Source organism: Carassius auratus, chromosome 9 (genome assembly GCF_003368295.1).
Source record: "Carassius auratus strain Wakin chromosome 9, ASM336829v1, whole genome shotgun sequence".
Classification (NCBI taxonomy): domain Eukaryota; kingdom Metazoa; phylum Chordata; class Actinopteri; order Cypriniformes; family Cyprinidae; genus Carassius; species Carassius auratus.
In genome coordinates this window covers 28,488,668-28,510,438 of record NC_039251.1, presented here as the reverse complement: position 1 = coordinate 28,510,438, position 21,771 = coordinate 28,488,668, and the positions used below count along the sequence as shown (strand labels likewise).

At 36.3% G+C, this 21,771-nt stretch overlaps 1 protein-coding gene and 1 long non-coding RNA gene across 2 annotated transcripts; both read left to right on the top strand.

Moving 5' to 3' along the window:
* Positions 1-3,529: 3,529 nt before the first annotated feature.
* Positions 3,530-5,356, top strand: LOC113108965 (uncharacterized). The gene is made up of 3 exons (XR_003292829.1): positions 3,530-3,751; positions 4,427-5,232; positions 5,314-5,356. It is a non-coding gene; the product is annotated as an uncharacterized LOC113108965 (long non-coding RNA).
* A 1,863-nt stretch (positions 5,357-7,219) lies between these two features.
* Positions 7,220-20,326, top strand: LOC113108964 (OX-2 membrane glycoprotein). The gene is made up of 9 exons (XM_026272408.1): positions 7,220-7,583; positions 8,632-8,797; positions 9,590-9,702; positions 9,808-9,883; positions 9,958-10,278; positions 11,559-11,888; positions 16,239-16,523; positions 18,299-18,400; positions 18,972-20,326. The coding sequence occupies exons 4-9, from the start codon at positions 9,814-9,816 to the stop codon at positions 19,028-19,030; spliced, it is 1,167 nt and encodes a 388-aa protein (XP_026128193.1). The 5' UTR covers positions 7,220-7,583; positions 8,632-8,797; positions 9,590-9,702; positions 9,808-9,813; the 3' UTR covers positions 19,031-20,326.
* The last annotated feature ends 1,445 nt before the right edge of the window (positions 20,327-21,771 follow it).

Sequence of the window (21,771 nt, the reverse complement as noted above, 5' to 3'; positions counted from 1 at the left end):
AGCACATAATCATCTGAACTGTCCTCGTTGCTTTTGTGCTTGGACGTGTCTGCTGTGTGTTGAGGGAGCCTTACAACAGCATAATCACAGTCGTCCTCCACCACGTTGTCTCGAGCAGGTCTGTGTGGACTGATGTTAGCATGGTCAATGGAGGCATACAGCACATCTTCTGTCTGGGGGTCAGATAGACAACAAATGTTACAAAAACATATGTGTGTATAACAATGGACTACTATCAGAGAATCTGTACACTTTGAGCAAGAATCAAACTGAACCATACAAACACATCATTTTTATTTCAATGCATGATTTTCTTTGTGTTGTTGTTGTATAGTGTTTTTCATCATGCTAACGTGTCCAAGAGGCAGATCAAATCAAGATGGTGTAGCCTTGTGGTTATAGATTCAGAGCAGTTTGCGCAAGCACAGTCATTGTGTTAGTTAATAAAACTGTTTTAAAAACAACTAATTATTAATTTAGCACTGAGATTCAAAAGATCAATTTTTAAAACTGTCTTAAAAAGAGCTCAGTCTTAAAGAAGAACTGAAATAACTAACAGGAAATAATATAACACAATATTACGAATAAAAAAGGCTTCTTCATTTAAAAAAATAAATAAGCATTTAATCTATATTTTATCTATGTATTTATGAAACTGACTTTAAAAGTCATGACTAAAATGACTAATTCTAAAGCAATATATAAAGTAATGAAAAAAATAAAAAAGCTTTTGCAGTAATTGTTACACAATTTAATTATTTTAAACCAAGAAATACACATCAAATATACAATTTTAGGTAAATGACTTTTAAAAAGTTATGACCAATCTTGGAAAAACAAAAACTTTAGATGACTAATAACAAGATGTAGAGTATTTAAAATGATAAAATGGCCTTTTTTAACAAAGAAATAAGAATTATAGACATTGCTTGGTTATCTGTAAACGCACTTTATTTTAGACCATTAGAAATGACGTTATTGTCAAACCACTTTCTTTCGCAAGAGCCTTGAAACAAAATATTGTCAGTTACTGTAAATGACTGTCTGGACAGTAAAGCGCCTTTAATTTCTGTGCTTAATGACAATATAATGCTTGAATGGAAAAAGCTTTAAACATTTTTTTTTTTTTAAGTTAACCATTTAACCTTTACGAGAAGTATGGTCATATACATTCATACATAACCTATACGCACACACACACATACACACACACACAGACTATTATTCACTTTAACAGTGCAGCACAAAATGATCAGCAAAATGAATGAATCATTATGTAAGTGAACGACACATCCTGCATGACTATGTCTTGATGTCAGAGTCTTCGTAATGAATGAGGCAAGACTGGCAAGTAACTGCAAATGTGATTACACACACGCACAAAAAGAATATAGTTAATCCAGTTGTCCTCTAAATGCATTTACCAGCATCTTAAAGTTGAAGGTCATTTGCTTTGACACACTTTCCTGCCTGGATTCTATTTCTGTCTCACTGAGAGCATCATTTGGAGAAACAGGAAAAACCAGCGTGACTACATGTTTATCATTTGAATATTACAGTAAAGAGACTCATTCAGAGCAGACATTATGATGCCCCAAAATGCAAAACTAGTAAACACATCAACCGTTTTTGTTTTAAGATGGAACAACTTTGAAAGCCAAAAATACCTGTGATGAAACTGTCATTAGATCTTAACTAATGCCTTCCTGTTTTAGCGAGATGTTATCAGGAGTGTGAACCTGAACATCAGCACTGGAAAAACATTCATTCTCTTTAATTGTATTTTTTATTTATTTTAGTCAAATGGTTTCATAGTTAAATAATTGATAATACTCCGATAAAACATTATGAGTGGTTTGTATTCTTACCTTTGTGTCTGTTGCTGTTTCTCTCTGATTGCCATTATCTGCTCAATAAAACATAAATGTAAATGTCACTGAACAGTGTATCCATTCACTGTATAAAATGATTATGATATCTTTAATTAAATATAGGCCTACATCATCACAAAACTGTCAGATACAGAAGTGCACACAGAGAAGCATTTAGTGAGAACCAAAGGAACGTTGGCATAAAACTGAACTCATGCTTGAGTTCTCTGCCAAAAGTCTACTAAAACATCTAAGAAAACAGTTCATTATTAAAGCGCTGCATTAGATGCAACATGCTTTTTTTTTAAAGAGTACATCAGATGAAGAATTTGCTTACCAGTGTTTTCAGGTTTCTTCTTTCTGCGGATAGAAAATATGTAAAGTATATAAAGTCTAATACAATTTTCCATTTCAGAAACATTTGTAAAATAAATAAATAAATAAAATAAAAGACTGAAATAATAAGCAATGTAGATATATTAGATTAGGCTACGTTTTATGTCCCAAAAAAACCCATTAGCACTATTACATGGTCTCAGTACATTAGGCTGATATCAAGCTATTCAGATGACCTACCTTTGGTCACAACATAAACAACTTCCCATTGTTCCAACAAGCTCAATATGGTTTGTACGCCGCGGTGAAAAATACTGAAGCTACAACCACAAACTGCAAACTGCTGGGAAAGTGCGGTCTGTACCAAGAGTTTCTTACCTGTCCGTCAGACAGAATAAGAAATAAGAGAGAGGGATGGAGAGAGTGATTCGGTGTAAAGCGGTCAGACAACAGACTGCTTGTATTTCAGTTGTATTTCCTGTGTTTTGTGGTTTTCATTTGCCTTCCAGTGCATGACATGAAGACATGCTCATTTTCATGTGTGTGTGTTCTCACAGTGGTCATTCTGCTTCCTCTACTCCTTATAATGTGGGTGTGCTTATACATTGCAAAGACCAAATGTCAAGTCAAGTTAGTAAGCAAAACATGAAAGATTTGAGATTTGCGCAATTTTGTTGTGCCCCTCAGGGAAAAAAGCTTATAGATCAATCTAAATGATATGTGTGTGTGTGTGTGTGTGTGTGTGTGTGTGTGTGTGTGATCTGCTCTTCTGTGACAGGTCTGCTCTCTATTATTTTCAATAATTTCTTATACGTCACAGGTATGCAAATAGCTCTGACCTGGAAAACTAATACAGTGTCTGTTTATATCATTTCAGTTTCAAATGGGTGAAAACAAATGTACCCATTTCTTTAAAGATAAGATACATGTTCGGTTTCTGACAGTTGATGCACTGCTTAGGCACAGGAAGTTGTGCATTTCCTTCAAGACCACAAGGTAGATACTGATACTACTCTCTAACTATAAACTTTGTTGTGTTATTAGAAGGACATTGACCTGGCTCTATAAATTTTACAATTACAACTGACTTACGTTTGCAAACTGCATATACTGTTTATGCATTTAGCTTGTATTAATAGCAAACATACAATTTTATATAAACATAATAATAATAATAATAATAATAATAAAAACGTTTTGACATCTTTGAGCAGATTTAAGCAATTAACTCTTCCTCTGCACTTTTACCATCAGCTCGGTAGAGGTCAGTATGAAAAAAACTTCAAGTCCAAAAACTCCTTCAGTTCCTTGATGTTGGGAGAAAAAGAAACACAGAGAAAGGGTGCATAAAGTAATTCCACCCCAATTCTGTAGCACTGTCTGCCAGCAGGAAGTTCTAGAGTTGATAAAGCACACTTTTCTAAAGGCCGGAAGCATCTGACAACTTAGCTTTAATGTCAGACACATGTACTTATGGTGGATTTCAGCGGGGATGAGAAATGATCAGTTCATCATCTTCTTTACTCGCATGAAGCTGGCTTTGGGTGAGAGTTATAATCTTATGTATGTTCATTTTAAGGCAGCTACTGTTACATGTTCTTTCAAGATAGCCCTCATAAAGTATATTAGCTAACATTAATCTTTAAGACCAGCCATTATGCTAGTATCCAGATATGCTGTTTTTTAAAAAGTAGCCAGTGTTCATAGGTTAATGCTTTACCCGGTAACAGAACAGTGATTTAATGGTGAATCTGGGTGCACTGTTGCAGAGACACTGCTTCACATACACATCACATTATTTAAAAATAAAAGTTCTTTATTGGCACTGATAGTTCCATGAAGAACCTTTAACATCCACGGAGTCTTTCCATTGCACACAAGGTTCTTTTCTGATCCTTAATAAGAATAGTTCTTTGAAGATCTGTTCACTGACAAAAACGGTGCATCGGTGACACTGAAACCCCCGTCTGGAACCTGCATTTTTAAGAGTGCATGTGAACGGATGCAGGATTATTTTAAGCCTCTAATATCTAATAATAACCTAATGTTGTGACAAACAGCTTTAGGGAAGGCAATGATGATAAGTAGTTGGGGAGGATCACGGACTGCCTTTAAAGATATGTGTAAGGTATTTTTTAGGTAAAGACTGATTTAAGTATGACACATCAAAGCAGCTTTAGTCCTGAGAATGTTTTTTTTTTTTTTTTTTTTTTTTTTAGATGGCCTATATTTCTGTTCAGCAAATGTCTTGAAAGGAAGTGGTTAAGCATGTGTCGCGACAGCTCAAGTTTAATAGAAACATTTCTTGTGCGGAAAATACACAAGAAATAATAAAGCTTAATCAAATATAACCATTCAACAATATTCTGTCTTGCAAGCCTCCAAGTTCCATCCTACAGTTTTAATTTCCCCCGGAAATTAAATTCCCCCATATATAGCTATATTAAAATGATGGACTGTAATGTTTCCTCTTTTTTCCAAAAACATTCACTGGAGACTTCCATTAATTCAATCGAATGGAAATGCCACACAATCAACAGAACAATCTTACTGGCTAAGATAAACCTAAGAGAACATGTATCAAGGGTTTACAGCAAGAGGACTGGACTGCAAATAATGAAGAATGATACACTCAACACTGAAGATGTAAAAGATGAAGACTCACTCCTCTATTTTATGCTTAACTCAAGGTCATTTGTCTTATGATCAATAGCATGGTAGCGTAATATCTCTAGCAAAAATTGATCAGTATAAATACGATCATCGTATTCTGTCAGGTGATCTTTTGTTTTCTCATCTGAAGACTCAACGGCTGAAACAAAAAGCTAAATGTACACCACAACATTTACATCATCAGGTATGTTTACATTTACTGCGTTTCACATGGACAGCACATTCTGCTACACAAATAACAACAGGCCTTTTTCAGGAAACATACAGGACAAATGCTTTCACATACACTATTGTCCAGCTGTAAATGATGTCACTTCCCTCTTATGGATGAGCTGAGAAACATTTTAATGGGGTGATATACATATATATATTAATTTGTTATATTATTATTATTATATATATATATATATTTTTTTTTTTTTTGCAAAGCCAGAATGACACAGTAACATTATTAGAAGATAAGGAGGAGCACAAGGTAAGTATTTATAACACTGCATTATTTCTTATTGACTAGTCGAGTAATATTTCTAATCTACTATTAGCCTTTGTTGATGTCACACAATTTTGTACCACACCAAAAATGTAATATAATAAAAATCTAATGTTTCTTTGTTATATGACCTTCACAGGAACAAAAAACAGAATCTACTTGACTACAATGTACTGGACTTCCTAAAAAGCTGTATGTATATCTTGTTACAGCTCATGAATATGATTTCTGTTTTAGTTTTCTCTGCAGAGCCCGGTGTTACTGAAACTGCTATGATTGCATACCTGTGTGCTCAGCGCTTGCAATCCTCTTAGCCACTATTTTCATCTTCAAATGTAGAAAAAAAGTGTTGCTACACTTCAGGTTATAGTGTGATCGTAATTAATAAATTTCCTCTTTTATATTTACCATACAGATCAAAAATTAAAATGTTGTTGTCATTTATTCACCCTCATGCCATGGAACTTTCTTTTCATGAAACATAAAATAAATTTATTGTAATGTCCTGGCTGCTCTTTTCCATATAATGCAATTAAATGTGAACTGGTGTGGTTATGTCCCAAAATCACTATTATTCAGATGTTTGGTCCCTATGACCATCATGTGCTGTAGAAATACTGTTTTCTGGCTTAAGCTTTGTGTTAGGAATAGACTAAAATGTAACATTGTGTTCACAGAAATCATACACATTTCAAGTTGACTGAAATTGGGTCTGAAGCTATTATCTCTACGATCAAAATTCAAGATACTCAGTTAAATCCTGAACAACTCCATCAGAACTTCTGAAACTCATAGTGATTGTTCTAAAAACTGAAAAAGAGTCATTCTCTACAGTTGTTGGTGTAGTGACTGTGTTGCCTTTTAAGGATACTATTTAATTTAAATAAGTAAAAAATGAAAACAGAACCATTTCTCATGCTACTACCTACTCATAATGTACTTTGCATTTGCTCTGTTTTGCAGCTGAACCCATCTGTGTCGATAAGATAAGTCATAATTCACGGAAATAAAAGGTCACAGGTGGGCAGAAGGATGCCAGATAATAAAACCTGATAAAGAACCTTTAATTAGCAAGGAGGTAAAAACCCAGGATGCTGCTACAGCAAATAAACCCCTTCTGTTTTCCACTGATGTTGACATGGTTTTGTTGGCCAGCCTGGAAGTCTGCATCACCCTGATTCTGTCCACGAGCAGGATCTTTTTCAATGGCTTTAGGATAAGGTGTCAACTTTTATGAAGGCTATATACAATCAGAAGAAATTAAAAAGCTAAACTATAAATGAGCCATGGTCACATGACTTCAACTCTGACAGCTCTTTCCTTTTTTATTTTAAAAAGAAAACATTTTCTTGGACTTTTTGAGTTGGAATACCTTGCAAGAGTGTGATTATCAACACAGCGAGGCTGTAAAAGTGAACTAGATGAGCTTTCCTGTTCGGTGTGACAACTTTAATGTCCCGAATGACCTCTGTAGTCCCATTTAGGCACTTGCAAGCACCTGTCTTTTTCAAGACACTTTAAAGCTTAAAATAAAATCATGTGTGAGGTATCACTGATCTATTTTATGTTGTCGAATATAACATATCTTGGGCTTCTGTTATAACCACAGGCCTAATTTCAGGCATTCAACAAAAAATCTTCACGAAAATGGGTTTTGGCCTACAAAAATCCATCATCCCTGCTGCACTAATGCATTAATGTTCTGTTTATGTGTGACATAAATATAGTGTATATAACTATTCTTAAATGATAACACTTTTTTGATTATATCTATTGTTGGTCTTATTTGTTAAGTGTGGTTTTTGTACATTAACCTTTGCTCACCACTGAGGGTGAAGTTGCAAATAATCTTCGATGACCTCAGGTTAAGGTTTCCTCTCACTGTCACAAGAGCAAGCGTAGGGGTCTTAAAAAAGACTCTAATCTGTCCACCAGCTTGCAGAAGTGGCTCTGTGGTGATCTATCTATAGCTGAAAAGTTGCTTTAGCAACATTGGTTTACTGACCTCTTTCTAACCAGTATGTGCGTAAAAATATGTGCGTACTAAATGTGTGCAGGTTAAATGTCAACTTGTTTCTATCTTGAGTGGGATAGATGAGCCCCGAACGTTTGTGACATCTGTGGTGTGTTGTGGTCAAGACTGCCACTGTGCAGCAAATTTGGCTCATGCTTTTTAATTTTGATCTCACTTACATCACTTAAGAAGAATAGGGGTCAGTGTGGTTACTTTTATGTTTTTAATTTATGAAGGTGTGGTAAATTAACTAGTATATCCTCTCATAATTGTACAGTATTTTACAGATGCTTCTTATTTCTTGACATTATTTATTATTATATAACACCATTATATATATAGTTAGGCTATATAGTCAAAACAAATATTATTTAGACACTAGATACAATTTGTGATATTTGTTTTTCTTGTCACTATCGTTCATTTATGTACTGAGGATAGGTTTGTGAGTCCCATGTTGAACACTAGAGGTCAGACTGAGAACATTGTGAGTGTCTCTGAGTGTCTTTGCACAAATATTTCTTAAGTTTGTATTTATGTATCTGGCAGAAAAGTTTGTTATTTAATACATGAATATGGTGGTTTAGGCCAAGCTTAAATGTGAAAAGCAGCACAAACTAAGATATAGCATTGTACACTATAAAACAGGGGGTCTCTTTTCCATTTTTTAAAATCTTAATAATATAATGTTATATACAGATAATTTGAAAATATAATTATATACAGATAATTTGATAAGATAGGTTTTTAGTTTTATATTGGCATTCATATTGTTGCCATTTGAGTCAGTTATCTCTCTCTCTGTGTGTGTGTGTGCGTGTGTGTGTGTGTGTGTGTGTGTGTGTGTGTGTGTGTGTGTGTGTGTGTGTGTGTGCGTGTGTGTGTGTGTGTGTGTGTGTGTGTGTGGTCAAATTTTTGTGACATATCAGGACACAACTCTGTATAATGACAGCTATTACAAGGAGAGGGTGACTTATGAGGACATAACCCATGTCCCCATTTTTTTAAAACGCTTATAAATCGTTTCCTTGAGAAAGTAAAAATGCACAGAGTTTCCTGTGAGGGTTAGAGTTAGGTGTAGAGTTGGTGTAGGGCCATAGAATATACAGTTTCTACAGTATACAAACCATTACGCCTATGGGATGAACCCAGTTTCCACAAAAACAAATGTGTGTGTGTGTGTGTGTGTGTGTGTGTGTGTGTGTGAGCTGAGAGGCATATGATATCTGACAGTGCTGTCTAAGTAGGCAGCTGAGTGAGTTGTGAGACGGAGCCACCGTGTGCTTGACTCGGTATATGCAGTGATTCAGTGATGGGTGGAGAAAGGGCCGTTTACAGTCCAGCTGGTTCAGTGTGTTGAAGAGAGTGTTGTGCATGTACAGCTGAGGGCAGAGGCATCTACACCACATGGAGGTATGTCAAAATATATTATTAATTACTTACACTTAACTGTAGCACATCATAGATTACTTCCGTCCTAACTTTAGACTCGTTTTGTATCTCATTTGCCACTCTCAGATGAACTGATATTTCTACTGTTTGAGTAGCCTATTGATAAATGGTCAGTTTATTAATGATCAGTTTATCAAGGTCTAACATTTACTATCTTTAGATCATCACTATCATATTTTTGCATATGCTATTACGGAAAAATATATTGTCTGATATTTTAAATAAATCAGCTGTTATTTAACTAAATTTAACACAGAAAATACTCTTTATCAAAGATTTTTTAGCTATTTATATATTCCTTGTAGAATATATTTGGCCACTTAAAACAAATCAAATTTTAAATAAAAATATATTAGTTTAAATTAACTTAATATCATTGTTGTGGTGAAGTTATGGATTAAACTGCTCAAACGCAAATCATTGATGCTCTCTGAAATATGTAATTATACACTTATTGATGAAATCTGAACACAAATATACTTTATTCATTTGGAAAAATAGTGAAGTCATCAAAACTATGAAATATGCAAAGGGAGAAGTTTTATATTGCATTTAGTTTGATACTGGTCTCTTGTTTTTCTTTCTTTCCAATCCAGATTAAAAATAAAAATTAAGTCTGGTAAAAAGATTTGTATACAAGCACAATTTACAATCTTTACAAACTCATTTTAAGATTTTCAGTGTATATACATGTATATGTATGTGTGTGTGTGTATGTGTGTTTTCTATAATGTCTGTAATATGTAAACACAGATGGCAGCCCTTCAGTAAGATGTTGGAAACATCCCTAACTGACAGAAATCATTGTCTTCATTGTCATCCCACAAGACTGAGCTGGACCGTTAAATGCCCTCTCAATATAAAGGGTACACACTTCTTAAGATAGATAAAACTGTGGACTTTTAATTTTACACCTACATCTTACAGTTTGGTGCAATGGTTACTGAAATGTTGTATTTCCTTTCCACTAGACTAAAATGTTTATGGTCTCCTTGCCAAGATGTCTACAGATCTGTGTGTCTGTGGTAATGGTGTCCAGACTGCAAGGTGTGTGACTGTAGTAATCTCTTGTTCTGTGTGTAAGTGTGTTTTCGGTTGGTTTCAGTATTGCTGTGTCTCAGGCAGGGTTTCAGCTCCGATACGCGTGGAGGCCCCGGTTGAGCAGCCCTTCATTCTGAGCTGTACGCTTGTCAAGGCCAGAGGAGAATCGGTTCATCAGATCCGCTGGCTGGATGTGCAGAACCAGACGTTAATCTCTTACCAGCCGGGTGAGAAAGACAGTGTGAGCGGCCAGCAGCATGTGGAGCTAGCTCCTTCTCCACGAGATGCCAGTGCCATCACCATCAAACGGGTCAGCTACAGAGATGAGGGCTGCTACACCTGCATCTTTGATCTTTATCCCAAAGGCTCGAGGGAAGGACAAACCTGCCTTACTGTCACAGGTCAGTTTTGGACAACATGTATTTAGAGGAGACTTCCATTTTGACATTGAGCATCCATGCTTTCCAGCAACACTGGAAATTTTTAATTGCTTATCAAGTTTGTGTTCCATGTTGTCTGTGCATTAATGGTGGTGGAGTTTTTTTACTGAGTCCTTTTGCAGTTTACTAAAGGTTGTAAGTCATTGAATCAGTCACACGACTGATTTCTTAAAAATGCTGATTCACTCAAGAATGAACCGGTATCCATTCTTAAATTTAAAGGGATAGTTCGCCCCAAAATTACAATTCTGTCATTAATTACTCATCCTCATGTCGTTCCAAACCTGTAAGACCTTCGTTCATCTTCAGAACACAAGGTAAGATATCTTTGATGAAATCTGAGAGCTTGCACTCTATCTTATTTGATATTTAAATGTAGGCTACCTGCATTAGAAAGACAAGTCTTACTTTAATGAATACTTCGTTTTTTAAGATATGCTTTGAAACACTGATAATAACGGATAACACTGATAACAACACGTATCATCAGGTTCTTGTCTTTGGCTCTTACGTATATAAGGCTGTGGGAACAATAAACCACATCAGCATAGTTGTGGTTTTGGATGTTGCATACTTGTGTTGTGGATTCTGGAAGAGAATGTGAATGTAGATAAGAAAAAGCTGCTTGGTCAGGCAAAGATCCAGCTGGTCTCAACATCTCATGGTTTCTGTGCACCTGTCACTCATTTCTAGAGACTACTGTCCTTCCCTCTCTTTAACACATAATTGATCGTGTGGGGATTGTATTCTGGATGCTCCTTAGGCATCTATTGTTATGGATTGACAGTGAACATATCTCATCCTGGTCTCACTGAGACCTCTTTTTAACTCCACTCCCAAAGCCTGTTTCTCCTTTAGTTAAAGGCAGATAATAAAATAGTTCATCTAGTGACATACACCCTTAAGAAATAAGATTCTTTATTGGTTTGTGTTGTTCCATGAAGAATATTTAACATCCATTGAATCTTTCAGTTGAACAAAAAGTTCTTTATAGTGGGGGAAAAAAGTTCTCCAGATTGTCAAAAATGGTTCTTTTAAAATCTGATCACTGAAAGGTTCTTCTTCTGTGGCAAAACCCCATTTTAAAAGAGTGTATAACAGTATGCTAATAAGTAACAAAATATATAGTTTAAAATACACTATACTGTATATAATGTATTTATGATTATGTATATAAGTTACATATAAGTGTTACCATGCTACTGTTGGTATAGTAGTGACTTATTTTCATTGATTTACAGCATCGGTGATCTCAGAGGGCAATAAGACTGCAGTGGGTGGTAAACAAGCCTCTCTGGGCTGTCGGTACGGTCTGCCGGAGAAAGTCAAGCAGGTGCTATGGAAGAAGATTGTGAATAAAGCAGAATCCCGTGAAGTTGCATCTTTTGCAAAGCAGAGTGACCCAGTGATTGAAGAAGAGTTTGTGGACCGCGCGAGCCTGAGCCCCTCTCTGTCTGACACGCAGCTCACGTTCTGGCCGGTCCGAGCTGAAGATGAGGCCTGCTACACCTGTGAGTTCCACACGTATCCAGACGGCACTAAGAGCGCCGTAAGCTGCCTCACTATATTTGGTAAGTCCCTCGAGGCTTTAGCCCACAGTTACAGTGTAATCTTGATAAGTTGGATGATTCTGATATTTGTCATGTTGGCTGATGATGATATTCAGGGCCAATATTTGATATTCTTGATGCTTGCTCTGTTTGTTGTTAGCAGCGCTGATCCTCCCTATACGCAAAACACGCAAGCTGCGTAGGGCCTTTGAAACACCAGGAGGCCCACTAGCTCTCAAAGATGATTTCATTTTAGTTTAGTTTTTTAATTTGGCCAGCGGTTATGAAAACATGAATAATAATTAATTTTAATGTGGTGCGCTGTTGTGCTTTCTACGTAAAAATCAGTAAAATCATGAATGTAGTACAGTCTTGCTCAAGCATTAAAAAAACGTGTTGAAAGCGTACCGAGTCGTTGAAGAGACACTGTTTCTCAAGCCTTTTACATGAACGCCATTCAAGATTTTTTTTATTAATTTGTTGATAACCAGGCTCCCAGAAGTCTAGGATCGGCACTGGTTCACAGCCAACAGTTGCCTGGTATCCAGTGTTGCAAACTACTCAACTTCTTTGCCAAATGTCGCTGTTTTGAATTGAAAATATGCTGAATCAAAACGATTTATTTCAATAGTCCACTTTAGACATAAGAACATTTCCGATTACATGTTGATTAGCAGTCATTAGAATATTAATAGACTCTCTGCTTAATATCTGCTGACACTTTATTTTGATGGCCCCCAACAGACATTAACTGACTATAAGTAAGATTGCAAATATATATCAACTTATTCTACCAACCCTAACCCTAAACCTAACCTAACAGTCTGCTGATACTGTATTGAAAGTAAGTTGACATTTAATCACAGTTATATAAGTTAGTGGAATCTCAGTAACACATGTACACACTATGTACTTATTATAGTAATTGATTACAATAACTGGCCCCTAAACCTAGCCTTAAACCATGTAGTTACCTTGGATTATCCAGTTCTTTCTTACAGAGTACATAATTAACCCTGAACCCAGAGATGTATAAAGTACTGGAGACCCATACTTGAGTAAAAGTACAAGTGCTCTATCAAAAAAAGTGACTTGAGTAGAAGTAGAAGTGCTCTTTAAGCACCACACTTAAGTAGAAGTACTAAAGTATTCAACATTTTTTGTACTTAAGTATTGCAAGTAGTCTATTTTAAAATTTACTACTCAAGTACTGAAAGTAAAAGTAGAAGTATTGTGTTATGTAGCTATTAAAGAAAGTAGTCAAAAGTTTGAACATATTGTTTTTACTATTTCAAATGATTAACCTAAAGGACAATCACAATTCCTTTGACTGTAACTTCTTGCAAACAAAAGAACAGTTACTAGGGTTAGTTAGCCCAATTTGCAAAATTATGTCATTAATAACTTACCCTCATGTTGTTTCAAACCCGTAAGACATCAGAGGGTCATTTAGAATTTTTTGAAGCCTCGAAAATACATTTTGGTCCAAAAATAGCAAAAACTACGACTTTATTCAGCATTGTCTTCTCTTCCGTGTCTGTTGTAAGACAGTTAAAAACAAAGCAGTTTGTGATATCTGGTTCGCGAACGAATCATTCGATTTAATCGGATCGTTTTGAAACAGTTCACCAAATCGAACTGAATCGTTTTAAACAGTTCGCGTCTCCAATACGCATTAATCCACAGATGAATTAAGCTGTTAACTTGTTTAATGTGTCTGACACTCCCTCTGAGTTAAAACAAACCAATATCCCGGAGTAATTCATTGACTCAAACAGTACACTGACTGAACTGATGTGAAGAGAGAACTGAAGATGAACACCGAGCCGAGCCAGATAATGACTCGTTCACGAGTCAAGAACCGTTTCTGTCAGACGCGTCCGATTCGTGAACCGAGGAGCTGATGATACTGCGCATGTGTGATTTAGCGTGAAGCAAACCGACACACAGAGCGTCTGGAACCGAACTGATTCTTTTGGTGATTGATTCTGAACTGATTCTGTGTTAATGTTATGAGCCCATGTGCAGTCAACGCCAATGACGCCATTGCATCGAGCGCAAAAGAATCGGTGAACTGTTTTCTTCAACTGGTTTATTGAATCGAACTGTCAGAAAGAACTAACGTTACTGGTCATCCGAAAACCGATGCAACCGGTTCTTGACTCGTGAACGAGTCATTATCTGGCTCGGCTCGGTGTTCATCTCTCTCTTCACAGCAGTTCAGTCAGCACGCGCAGTCTCGCTTGATTCGCTCAATGATGTGGCAGCTTCATCAAACCTGCCATCTACAGTTCTGGCAGTGGTTTGTAATGGAATGATTCGTAACATCATAATTGTAACGAGTAACGATGCAGCACATAAAAAAAAATATCGGAGTAAAAGTATTAAACTCAGCGAAAATATGTACCGAAGTAAAAGTGGAAGTAGGAGAAAAAAATAATACTCTAGTAAAGTACAGATACCGCCTTTTAGTACTTAAGTACAGTAGTGAAGTAGTTCTACTTCGTTACTATACATCTCTGCCTGAACCTACCCCTAAACCTAACCTTACCCCATGTAGTTACCTTGTATTACCAGAACTTTCTTAGATAAATACACTGTAAGTACACTATAAGTACATGTAAGTACACGTACTGTAAAATAAAGTGCAACCACACATAAAATAAGGGATTGTGTCAGAATGTAGACTATCAAAATAAAGTAAATAATTTATGCCAAGAAACATTTTGCCATATTGTGTTACGAATAAGAGAGAAAGTCTGTATATTTTTTAATAAAAGTAGAAAATCTATATTTTTTCAGTGTTCTTATTTACGTTTATTAAAGTAAATCCATTTATATACTTTTGAATTTGTTCTTGAATTTGGTTCTTTTTAAATTGTTCAACTAAAAGGACCATTAAAACCCATCCCAGAAAACAGTCCCCACTCTAATGGTCAAGATGGACCTTGTTGATATTTGTTTATGGCGACTGCTGATTTTCAGACTCTAGAGTGAAACATAAATCCGGTTCAGTGTATGCAGCTGGTAGGACTGTAGCACAGAGTGGTAGAGAGGGCAGGGCCAGGATAAACACACACACAGGCCTGGAGAAAAATGAGGACAACCGACAGAGAGAAAGAGAGTGATATGAAAGAAACTGATTGTTGGAGGGTGAGACTGTGAGATCTATGATTTATTCAGACTGTGGCCAAAGTGAATGACTGTGTCACTGTTCCACTAACACAGTGCTCCTCTCTTTGTGCTGCTCTCGTTCTCCTGCCTTGTCTCTCTCAGATTGATGTTCACTTCGTGACTCGTTGTTCTGTACTGTTGCATTTGTCCGAACCACCAACGGATACCCAAAGGGATAGATTAGCTCAAAAGGCTAAATAATTCTGTCATTATGTCATTCCAAACCTGCATCACTATATTTTGAATGATTTGTTCATACAAGAATGTCAGTGGGATCCAAAACAACATTTTTTAGGTCTGCATTATGTTTAATCATATTCACTCATCTGTTATTCATAGCAATCTTGAATAGTTCTGTAGGGGTCATGGTTTTGTAAGAATGTGAAATGCTTGTCCTCTGTTGGAATGCCAAGTGTATACCTCTGTTTGGGCCAGTGCTGTGGTTTGAATGGGCATCTCTGTAGCTTTGAACTACTGATGAAAATATGTGGGCTGCAAACACTCAGAGATGGCATGGCATTTACAAAGCCAACTCTTGCTTTTCAAGCCAACACAATGTCATTCAGTAGAGTCAATGCATGATTATGTGTTAGGATCAAGAGGTCAAAGTTTGGCTGGTTAGCATGGCTCCAATCAATGACCAGTGCTGGTAATGCTGTCAGGGCCATGATTTTTACATCAGGGGCTGGGGGAGACATTTTTTTGAAGGACTGGGAGGGGAGTTATAATTGTATATAAATTTGACAATAAAGTTGAGTATGACTGAATGTTGCTGTTGGTCTTTTAACATTTTTATTATAAAACAGTTGTCGAATATTAAATATTTAGCCTCTTATCTCACACTTATTCAATCCTGAAGTGCAGCACAAGAATTCAAGCTTGACTTCTGTGAACAGTAAATCCCACCTTTTTTTATTTGATTGGTCTCAATCATTTTGACGTTGATGATCGCTTTTAGGCTGAGGCAGACAAGTCTAAAAATGTAAGGTTGAAAACTTTTTATAATTCTACAACAAACAAAGCAGCATTATGAATAGCAAATACTTGGGGGGCATTTCTAATTATGATCTATGTTAGTTATCACCCTGACACTCTGGATTCATCTTCCTCCACTGATGGACATTCACATGTAGCTGTGTTTTCTGACTAAATAAAATGTTCCACACCCAAACAAGCTAAATACTGTCTCATTTACAGTCCTGCCCAAACCTCAAGTAAGCTACAAGACCACGTCTCCGGGAGTGATCGAAGCTAACTGTACTGCCGTGGCCCGACCACAGGCTGAAATAGTGTGGAATGTGGAGGGGAATAACCGGACCATTGGTCCACCTGTGACCACCTCTGTCCAGCAGAGTGACGGGACGACTCTGGTCATCAGCACCTTGACCATCCAGGCTGGACTCCTGAAGGACGTCTCTGTCAAATGTCTCGTTCATCATAAAGGACTGGAGACTGCCATTGCTGTTTCCATGAACACTAAAAGTAAGTGTGCACTGTTTTATTATGCACTTTGATTACGAAGGTTTATATTGCATAAAATAATGCAATTTTTCCTTGATTGGTTTGAGGTAAATAGGTTCACTGAGCATTGTGAATACCATTGAAAATACCATCCTGTATAAGCAAGCCAAGTCCATGTTATAAAAAGTAACACTAAAGCAACGTAATACGTACCTTTCCATAGAAATTAACTATGTATTGCAATTAGTATTACTTTTAGAAGTAACTTTCCCCAACACTAATTTAAAACTATTTTTATTTTTGACGCCAGAATAGGAAATGATGAGGTCAATTAAAGAGAGTCTTAAAGGCACAGCTAGGAAAAAAAAAGTGAGATGACGTGATGTGACGCGACACAGTATGGTGACTCATAGTCAGAATTCGTGCTCTGTGTTTAACCCATCCAAAGTGCACACACACAGCAGTGAACACACACACACACTGTGAACACACACTCTGAGCAGTGAAACAAGTGTCATCTTAATTATTAGACAAATTGAAATATGGTTGTGTTTCATGAAGCCCTTTAATAACATTACAAGTGGACCAAAGGGAGACAATTATAATGATTTGACAAAATGTGATCATCTTGTCCTTGGTGTGATATTATATGTCATACAGTAATTATCATTGTGATGCTTGGTAAAACCAAACCAAGTTACAGTGAAATATGAAATCTTGATAAATCCTGGCACCGCATCTCATACTTTTCTCATGGCATGTCTAATACTTTTACGGTTGTAATTTCAGTGTTATGTATGAAGTGTGGTTTATAGCGTGACATGCAGCACAACTCTGGTATGTCAGGATTTGGGGCTCATCATTTAGTGTTTTTCCTGGCCCTCGCTCTATCTTCATCTCTACATTCTCTAACAGAAAGCAGACTGATGCTCAGGAAAACTAATCCTTAAAGCCAAAACTATTTTCTGTAAAGAATGGAAAGAGATTTGTGATCACAACGAGCTTTGCGGCCTGATATTGCATGGCAGTGTTTGAATGCATTAAATGCATTCCCTGGTTTTTGTTTGTCTCTGTTTGTAATGTATAGTTACTTGCACATACTGTATGTTCCCTGTATGTTCTCTATTTGAATCTAGAGAAATAGTTGTTATAGCAGTAACAGTGTTTCTTCAACTATGCACTTTGGCCCAGTGAATCTTAGAAAATAAACCCAGTTGGAGGGTTAACTTTTCACACTTTCTACACAGGCGAGTTTATTTGTCCGGTGTACAAGCATGGATCATGGAGAATGGAGTCATTTTCCACCATCTCAAAATCATCAATATTTTTTGAATAAACTGGCAGATTTGTCTTGCTTAGACTAAAGTCATAGTTAGCATGCAATCTATCCTAAATACACAAATCTAGTAAATAATATCTGAATACTTTTACAATTTGACATCAGTTAATGGAAACTATGCACAATATAGAGTATTTTCTTGAGAATTCTGTAAAAAAAAAAAAAAAAAAAAAAAAAAAAAAAAACCTGAAATCAAAGTGAATAAAAATTGTATGGTGTTCAAAAAATGTGTGTTAAATGCAGAGCACATTTCTGAGTATGGGTCACCATACTTGGCTATATGTCACGTAACACTAACATGAAGAAAAAAATTAAAATCAGACCCATAACATCAATAGTGCCCAAAGTTTAATAAACATCCAATGATAAAAGTTTCAGAAGTGGTCCAAAGTGAAAAGGTAACAAATGCTCTAAAATGAGTGTTGCACTCTATGGTTTACTGTGTTTCTCTCACCAGTTGGCACTGCGCTCGCTATCCTGATCTCTGTGACCACTGTAGCATTTCTTCTAGTCCTCTGCCTCTGTTTCTGTTTGTGGAAGTGTGTCCTCCGTAAAGATGGTGAGTATATAGAAAGCAATCCAAAAGATTAACAAGAACAATCCAGAACAGTCAAGATCACACAAAGTAATATACTAATATTCAAAGGGATACAAATTCCTGTCACCATTAAGATAACCACCTCACCACGCAACGTTTGACATCTTGAAACATTCACACAGTTCATTTAATTGTCCAATCTGTGCTCTAAAAAGGAAGTACAGTTTTGAAAGCATAATAATTAAAAACCTTGCTTCTTATAAATATATCTCTAAATAAATAAGCAGCTTCACTGTTCTTAAGTGGCCTATTAAAAAAAAAATCATTAGTGATATTTAGAGTTTTTTTTTTCTGTGATATATTTTCCTTTTTTATGACTTTCATCATCCACTGCAACCAAACTACCTCTTTAATGTTGTCATTTTAAAACAAAATTGCTTATTTAGAAGAAAATAATGTTTTCTTTAGCTTTACTTAAAGCCACTCAATACATCATTACAGAAAAAGTGATATTGCATCATATATGTGTGCATGATCTGCAATAAATGAATCCTGATATTTTGTGTATGTTTGTGTTGTTCTTCATGAGCAGATCCTGAAGAGCATCAGGTTCAGAGAAGAAGCAGAGCAGAGAGAGAGACAGACAGTTAAATGTAGGCACCTGAGCCTCTTCCTGTGACCTATTTCTGCTTAACTCTGATGACCTGTACTTCCTTCAACACACATTCTCCAGACCTGACCTACTGATATGAGAAACCATTCAAGTTTGTATTTGTTGTGTGTATGTTTAAATACTTGATGTTACAGTTAGATCTGTGCTCGGTCTCAATGCTTCTGATTGAGACAGATGACAAACTTCAGTTCTCTTTACAATACAGATATGCTGAAGATCAAAATCTTCTGTCATTGTGTTCCCTGCTTTTCCAGCCAAAGAAACCAGTGACATCTCTTCTTTGCATGAAGAAAGATGCTACATTTGGAAGAATTTGTAAATTCATCACTAATATATAGAGGTCGCAGAAGGCATTTTATCTCGTAACAGAGGGGAGATTAAACTTGGCCTTTGTATGTTTTAATACCCATTCGAAGCCCTAAATATAAAAGGACAATGAAACATCAAAAAAATTCTTAACTTCTTGAGTTCTATGAAAAACATAAAATTAAAATAAACCTAGCTGTTCACTCAAAGAAAGTGCAAGAAAACTTCATTATTTAATAATCATTGTGAATAAGTAAAATCTATTGAAACAAAAAAAAAAAGCATTCTATCATATGTTTTGGATTTCTGATACTTATATGGTGATTAAATATATTCCTTTATAATTTATGATCTTGATTTTGCTTTCTCCCTTCATTTTAAAGGTGGATGGATGTCTAGCGAGGTAGACTGAGCACTATAGAGTTGTTTTTCACAGTAGACTAGAATTAGACTGAACTAGAGGTATGGAGACTAACTAGAACAATTTAGTTTAAGCTTTTCTCTCCCAGAGCAATGGTGGGAAAAGAGGTCTTGACCTGCTTGTCAATGCATTCACTATATCAGTGGAAATGCATTATCTGCAGTCTGGTGTGGAAATAAATGCTGATAGATACTGTGGATCAGCTGCTTTCATTACTGGGAAATCATGTTGCTTTGATCTTTGTATTGATGCACACGTGCAATCCAGTGTAATGATGATAAAGTCAAAAAGTCAAAGATTTCATATGCATGTTAAATGATTAGACATATGAGGATGTGAGAGCATAGGCCACACTTGAATGAATTCGTTCTTTCTACTCAGTAAAGTATGAAATAAAGTTGTTTTGTTTTGTTGTGCTTCGAGCTGGAAATTGTAAATGATATTGACTTGTATAAAATATATAGTGCATTTCTGCACATTTTTTCTTTCATTATTGAATCTATTATGAAATATGTCAAATTCTGTTCAATTAAATGTCACAACGTCACTTTGTCATGTAGAAGTTTATTCCTATGCAGGGTTTCTCAAATCTTGTCCTGGAGGGCCAATGCACTGCAGAGTTTAGCTTCAACCTTGATCAAACTCACCTACCTGTGCTTTTCTAATTATCCTGAAGACATTGATTAGGATGCTCAGGTGTGTTTGATTAGGGTTAGAGCTAAACTTAGCAGGAAAGTGGAACTCGTGGGCCAGATATGAGGATCCCTGTTCCAATGGTTTATTGATGCTTTTTACTGAATTGTTAAGGGCAAAGAAAAATTAATAGATGTCACAGAATTCTTTTTAAAATATTTTACAAACCTAGCACTTCATCACATGCAGAACCGATTTAACTCAGAGGCAAATTTGCCGGCAAAGACATGATAGAAAAAAAATGAAGTCCAGTACATGCAATTCTTTTATTTAGTATTCAGTTTTCAGTATTCTTGATAAATGTGGGATTACTTAAATTTACTGTAAGGGAAACTTATTTTATGTCCTTGCTTCACATAAAACTCTGAATGCCTAAGTGTTAAAGGGTTAGTTCACCCAAAAATCAAGATTATGTCATTAATAACTCACCCTCATGTCTTTCCAAACCCGTAAGACCTCCGTTTATCTTCGGAACACAGTTTAAGATACTTTAGATTTAGTCTGAGAGCTTTCTGTCCCTCCATTGAAGCTACTGAAGTCTACTGTCCATGTCCAGAAAGGTAAGAAAAACATCATCAAAGTAGTCCATGTGACATCAGAGGGTCAGTTAGAATTTTTTCTAAAAAACTATGACTTTATTCAGCATTGTCTTCTCTTCCGTGTCTGTTGTGAGAGAGTTCAAAACACAACAGTTCAATGATATCTGGTTCGCGAACGAATCACTCGATGTAACCAGATCTTCTTCAACCAGTTTACCAAATCGAACTGAATCGTTTGAAATGGTTCACATCTCCAATATGCATTAATCCAAAAATGACTTAAGCTGACACTCCCTCTGAGTTAAAACAAACCAATATCCCGGAGTAATTCATTTACTCAAACAGTACACTGACTGAACTGCTGTGAAGAGAGAACTGAAGATGAACACCGAGCCGAGCCAGATAACAAACAATAGACTGACTCGTTCACGAGTCAAGAACCGTTTCTGTCAGACGCGTCCGATTTGAGAACCGAGGAGCTGATGATACTGCGCATGTGTGATTCAGTGTGAAGCAGACCGACACACAGAGAGTCTGAACCAAACTGATTCTTTTGGTGATTGATTCTGAACTGATTCTGTGCTAGTGTCATGAGCCCTGATAAACCGAAGGTTTGAATCTAGGGCAATCATTGCGAATGACGCAATTACGTCGAGCGCAAAAGAACCTGTGAACCGTTTTCTTCAACCGATTTATTGAATCGAACTGTCCAAAAGAACTACTGGTGATCTGAAAACCGATGCAACCGGTTCTTGACTAG

What these genes read in the sequence shown, in the direction of transcription:
- LOC113108964 (XM_026272408.1), top strand. Translation starts at nt 9,814, where the DNA reads ATGTTTATGGTCTCCTTGCCAAGATGTCTACAGATCTGTGTGTCTGTG. An exon ending in AATGGTGTCCAGACTGCAAG is followed by an intron (nt 9,884 to 9,957) that starts GTGTGTGACTGT and finishes GCTGTGTCTCAG; the next exon opens with GCAGGGTTTCAGCTCCGATA. An exon ending in GTGTGTCCTCCGTAAAGATG is followed by an intron (nt 18,401 to 18,971) that starts GTGAGTATATAG and finishes CTTCATGAGCAG; the next exon opens with ATCCTGAAGAGCATCAGGTT.